At 42.3% G+C, this 6,439-nt stretch overlaps 1 protein-coding gene across 4 annotated transcripts in view; it reads right to left on the reverse strand.

Moving 5' to 3' along the window:
* Positions 1 to 260: 260 nt before the first annotated feature.
* The window catches only part of ST18 (ST18 C2H2C-type zinc finger transcription factor), an 85,370-nt gene continuing 79,191 nt past the window's right edge, over positions 261 to 6,439 (reverse strand). For all 4 annotated transcript variants that reach the window (XM_012558449.2, XM_023740956.1, XM_023740954.1 and 1 more), the window contains 2 exons: positions 2,563 to 2,706; positions 261 to 401 (listed from right to left, as the gene is read on the reverse strand). In XM_012558449.2, the coding sequence (XP_012413903.1) occupies positions 261 to 401; positions 2,563 to 2,706 (285 nt within the window). The remainder of the gene's footprint in view (positions 402 to 2,562; positions 2,707 to 6,439) is intronic.

The raw sequence follows: 6,439 nt of genomic DNA on the forward strand, positions 1-6,439 counted from the left end.
TACAAAAAAAGAGTGCAATGAAGAAATAAAAGAAAAATATATGAAAATAAATAAGATGTAATATTTGACTGCATTGCTTTTAAACCAAATAGTCTATCATAGTTTTTCTTTCTTGTTTATGTCAGCTGGGGGGAAAATTAGTGCAATGCTGCAATTGTAAAGGTATGGCAACCTGCATGCCTTAGCAGTACAGGAAACCCTACCATACTTGTGTGGAGTTACTGCTGTTGGAGACTTCTGTTGCCGGCAGCATAGTGATCCTACACGTGGATGCCCTTAACTGCCTGTTTGATACTTTCCAGCAGGGCTTTGCATTCTGGGGAATAGTCCCGTTCCAGATTGCTGTACATATCTGTAAGTGTATTTACATATGCTTCGAAATTCTGCTCACTGATAGGCCCCTGCATAAAGACAAAACACAATGTACCAATCACAGTGGCTCAGGCTGAGGCAACAGATCTAGGGATAGGGAAGGTTACCTGGGACTCAGGAGTCTGGGAGGGCAGGGAAGGATCCATATAACCAAGGGAATTTTGAGGAGATAAAGAGAGACGGAGGGAGGGTTGGGATTCATCAGAGCACTCTTTTCCCAATTAATGGGATTAGTGTGACTTGACTGTGCAGGATTTTGGTGGTCAGTCTGGAGCCACATAGAGTAGATGCTGGGCCCCTCAGGGCTACAGTACTTAGGAGGCAGCCTGGGCCAGAATTGCACAGAAAAAACTGCTTGTAGAAGGTGAGCATGGGTGAAGCTGGTGAGGATGGCTTGGTTTGTATGAGCCAGTGCCTTTAATTTCACTGGACAGGACATCAGGAATTTAGGATTTGAACAAGTGGCTCACTAACCATCTGTGTGGTGGAAAAATCTCCCTCCTCTATCCTCAGACACCATTCTGTCCATTTTCCTTGTAGCTTGATTGTGATATTCTTTCTGATTTCCATTTCTGTCTCTCCAGGTACAGCAGCAGATTTACAAAGTCAGGGTTTATCCATAACTTGTTCTTTTTTGTGTGTATTGGCATCTCTTTTGCCTAAGGTGGTTCTTCCAAGGTAGTACACGCTCAATATGTGCAACTCAAAGTGGTGAATGAAAGGACATGCATGGTTACCTCCGTTACCCCATTTGTTTTTAAAAAAAAACATGGCATGTGTCTTACTTCACAAGGTGCTTGGAAGAAGGACTTTAAGAAAGTCTATACTACTGTTGTTAGTGTTACTTAGGAAGTAAACTTTCTAAATGTGAGGATTATGTTGTTGTGCTTAAGCAAAGTACCAGTGTAAGTTATAGTGCTTTTATAAACATGATTTTCTGCTCCCTTTCCATTTCTGCCTTTGCTGTGCTGCATGTTACCTGGAGAATCCTAACTGGACACGGACTCAAGGGGCAGAGAGGACAAAGGGTGCAGTCTGTGGCTAGGTGCACCTGATGTGTGTTAGCTTTGGAAGCTTGATCACATTATAACTATCTGAGTCTCATTTTCCCCAACTGTAGAATGGGAATAACAATACTCCTTCTTTGGTGCTCTTGTAAACATTTTATGTGATAAGCCCTAAAAATCACCACACGGACTCCTTTGTATGATAACTATTATTTTTATGGCCCTGGTGAAGAAGAAAATTTTCAAGAATAGAAATTTGAGGTAACAATTAGAGAAATGTTAATAATATTAATAATATGTAATAATTATTTGAATGATGTCCATAAAACAGTAATTTCTTTTCCTTTGTGTTCTTTATTACTATATTATTGATTTTTTTTTTTTTTTTTGGTCAAAAAACACATTTGGAATTGGACTCCATGCCAGGAAGTTGGGTAAATTAAAGCATTTATTTTTGTAAAGAAAACCAATTATATTTCTTCATTAAATTGGTGCTTCTTTAAGACACTTTAGGTATAAAATACACAACTTTAGAAAACTTGTTCTAAGCATGCAGATGTTGAGGAAATTAAAGGCACTCAATAATGTAGCTTCACTTTCAAAGGTTTATTTCTATGTAGGAAAATGTAAAGGAAATTAATTTTCTATAATCCTAAATGTGTGATGTATTTAGAATATATGTTTAAATTTGGGAAATAACAATGATTTGCTTACTTTTGTACTTTTTACTCTATATGAGGAGAACTGAAATATGTTCTTCAGTGTGAAGGAAGAAGCACCAAGTCTCTTGGGAATTAGGCATTTTTTATAGTTCTTGAGTGGAGTGAATAATGTGGATGGCTAGGTCTCAGATTTTGTAAGCCATGAAATGTTCTATTTGGAACATATTTTTAGTGAGGGAGCTTTAGCCTCCAACTTTCAATCTATATTATGAAACAAACTTCAAATAAACCCTATTCTTTAAATGATTCCTCTGATAGAAAAAATCCATGGTCTTAGTACAATTTAAATATACTGTGCCTACATATCATGTTCACAGGAGGTATGTGATGAGCCACAGCAGCCCTGTGACTGCTGATGGCCTCCTCAAAGGTAAGAACTTTTAACTGCAGCCTTGTCTGCAGCTGCAAAGCTGCACTGCGAGCACAGTGATGGGACATCGCCGTTTTCACCTTGTACTCACCATCTGTGGGAGCTGGATGTCAGCAAGACTAGAAATGAGGGCTTGGCTCAGCCCGGCCAGCTCCTTCAATAAGCTCTCATTATTCTGTTCGATAAGTTTGTTCTCCTCCTCTATGGTCTTTAAGTTGCTCTCCATAGAAGTGATCTAGAATGGAAACATCTTCGGATGTGAGTACAAAAGACTTCTTCCTGAGGGAGATTCACTGGCTAAATCTCCATGCCAAGGAAAACACCTGCAGCAATGTCCCTTCACAGCGAAGGGCTGTAAGTTTTGGAATCAGGTCCCTAAATTTATATTTGCAGCTCAGACTTCTCCTGCAGTTTACAGATTCAACATTTCCGCATGGCTATTCCATAGATATCTCTAACTCAATGTGTTAAGAAGTAAACCTCTGACATCCCCCAAAGCCTGCTCCACACACAGCCCTCTTCTCTCCAGTTAGGAGTCACTCAGGCCTCGAGGTCTCCCCATGACTCTCTTTACTGCAGGCCTCACATCTCCACCTTCAAAACATCCAGACGGTGACCTCATCCCACCTGTCCTGTGATGACCCAGCAAGATCAGTGTCTTGACCATAGTCCCTCCTCAGTGTTGCCCTGATCGCTCTCTCCCCCTTTCCCCCTAAAGTGACACCATAATGACCTCTTAACATGCAAGTCAGGCTGTCTGACCCCTCAGGCTCCAAATCCTATAATAGCTCTGTGTTTCATTCAGAATAAACCAGAGTCCTTCTGAGTGGGACCCCCTCCTGTGACCCCCTCTTGTGACCCTCACCCATGAGCTCAGCCCAGACCACTCTGGCCTTGATTCAGGATGATAGCTCTTGCTTTTTCTCTCTCTGAGACATTCTTCCCCACCTGCCTGCCTCTTCCAACAACTCTGTAAGCTTTCCCTGCCATGTCTCCTTCTTGCTGAGGCCTGGCCAGACGTATTCAGTCCTGAAATCTGGCTGCTCCTCGCTCCTCCATATCTCCTTATCCACCTTAACTTTTTCTTTTTGCCATAGCAACATAGCACTTGGCACTGTCTAACATATGGCAAAACTCACTCAGTGATGGTTTTTTGATTATTGTCTTCCCCCCCATCCTTTGTAGACCTCAGGCTTGAGCACAGAGGCCTTTTATGTCACTCATGATTCCAGGAATTTCCCATGATTCCAATCCAATGCTCTAGGCTGTCTCTGTGGACCTGATCATTATTAATGGGGGAAGATTGGGGAAGATTGTTTCATTAATCCATGCAGGGTAAGGAAACCAGCACCTAGTGTCAGATGGAGTGAAGCCCTTGTCTTAAGTGCTCTGTGAAAGACTCCTGAGAGCTCAACGAGTACCATGGTGTGCAGACTCTGCCTCTCTGAAGAGCAGAGGGGGGCGAGCTTTGAGTCTGGGCTTTGTCTTATGATTCTGAGCTTTCTGACTTGTTGTAATAGTCAGTATTAGTGTTAAAAAATCCTGTACTGAAATTTTAATTTCTGTTTGGATAAATTTCATCAAAGGCTGGCTCAAGTATTACACACGAGAATGCGGAGTTGAGAAACCATTTGCATTTTTTGGGAAAAGAATCAGTTCAAGAGACTCTACATTAAGATCTGTTTCTAGGGAGGTGGGGCAAGATGGCATTGTAGTCAGATGTTTCCAGTGCACCCTCTTACAACAAAGACCAAAAAAAAAACACAAGTGATTCAATTATACATGGCAATCTGGGAGCCCTGAACATCAAAGACAGAGTTAAGGAACTGGACTGAGTGGCAGGAGGAGGGAGAGACAGTTCAGAAGCAGCGAGGAGTTGCCAGACCTGACCTGGCGAGAGCCTGAGCCTTTCAGGCCTGATCAGCTTGGGGGTGAGTGGTGAGGCAGGCAAGGAGCTGAGCTCAGGAGGCACATTTTCCATGCCAGGAGAGACCCAGCACCAGAGACTCTACACAGCCACCCAGAACCAGTGAGAAGCAGCCCTCCACGGAAGATGAGTACTTGTATACAGCTTACTGTGAGGATCAAAAACACCCCACTTAGGGAAAAACCTCTCTTTCATTTACCTCCCTACTCCCTGCTCTGCACTGGGTCCCGCCAGCTTCAGCAATTGCCGAGTACCCTGGGCCCGAAATAGGATCCGTCACATGGCTGGAGCCATTCTCCCTGCCTTGGAGAGCAAACAAATTAACAAACAGTGGAAAAAATAAACTGCTGGCTCCCCTAATCTAGGAACTCATAAGGGATCCACAGACTTTGAGTGCCTTTCCCCCTGCATAGACTTGTGCGGGCCCATCTCAACTGCGTAGGCCCTCATTACCACAATACTACAGGGTATATACCGGAACTCTAACTTCAACTGTTTCAGCTGTGAAGTGGCAGGCTCTTGACATTTGATACTGCTCTGCCCATAAAGCAGGGTCTTCACATACCCACATCAGGGGCCTGAGGACTGGTGGGTCCACCCACGCCACCTATCCACCTGCGATAGAGGCCCATGAATAAGAGGTGCCTCCCAGTTCTTACAGGCAACAGCATTAGGTGCTCATAGTCTGGCTGCAAAACCCACCCATCTACGTGCTTTAGGGAACAGGGACACGCCTTCCCCCTGGACACTCAGGGGTGGCAGTCAACCCCCTACCTTGCTCAGAGTGTGTCCCCCTGCTGCAGCCAGATGCCTATGCCTACACCAATCACCCATGCCTGTTTAGGACTGTAAGTGAGAGCCCACACCACACATTTGGTGGTTATGTACCTGGGTACCTAAGCTGAATCCATACAGAAGGAGTGGGTGGACTCCTGAGCTCACATACCTATAACAGATCTAACCACCTGGTGACAGAACATTAGAGCTTCAAAGGTGTCAATAATCAAACTAGCTCATACGAGCAGCCTATTTGGGCATATCAAAACAAAACAAGAAGCTAGGACACAGTAAGCAAACATAAAATAAATAAATATAATAACTTATTGATGGCTAGGAGACAACAGTCGATATCAAATCACATAAAGAGGTAATCCATGATGGCTTCAGCAAGCTCCCAAAATAAAGAATCTAGAAATTTTCCAGAGGAGGAAAATTCTGTGGAATTACCAGAAGCAGAATACAAAAGATTAACATACAGAACTCTTCAAGAAATTAGGAAGGAAACTAAGCAAAACACAGAACACGCAATAGAGGAAATTAAAAAGATTAGAGAAGAGCATAATGACAAATTTAATAGGCTGCAAAAATCCATAGAGAGACAGCAATCAGAAATCCAAAAGATTAACAATAAAATGTCAGAATTACACAACTCAATAGAAAGTCATAAGAGCAGAATAGAGGAAATGGAAGTCGGAATTAGTGAGATTGAAGACAAAGCACTTGACACCAACTTATTTAAGGAAAAACTAGATAAAAGGATGAAAAAAATGGAGAAACCCTAAGAATTATGTGGGACTCTATCAAAAAGAATAACCTATGAGTGATTGGAGTACCAGAACAGTGGGGAATAACAGAAAATACAGAGAGAATTCTTGAAGATTTGTTGGCAGAAAACTTCCCTGATATTGTGAAAAATGAGAAGCTATCTATCCAAGATGCTCATCAAACCCCACATAAGGTAGATCCCAAAAAAAGTCACCAAGACATATTATAATCAAACTTACAAAACCAAAGATAAAGAGAAAATTACAAGAGCAGCTAGGGATAAATGAAAAGTTATCTACAAAGGAGAGTCAATAAGAATAAGCTCAGATTGCTCAGCAGAAACCATGCAGGCTAGAAGACAATGGGATGACACATATAAAGTCTTGAAGGAAAAAAACTGGGAGCCAAGAATTATATATCCAGCAAAACTGTCTCTCAAATATGATGGCAAAATTAGGGCATTTCCAGATAAACAGAAGTTTAGGGAATTTGCAAA

This window comes from Trichechus manatus, unplaced genomic scaffold (genome assembly GCF_000243295.1).
Source record: "Trichechus manatus latirostris isolate Lorelei unplaced genomic scaffold, TriManLat1.0 scaffold00169, whole genome shotgun sequence".
Lineage (NCBI taxonomy): Eukaryota > Metazoa > Chordata > Mammalia > Sirenia > Trichechidae > Trichechus > Trichechus manatus.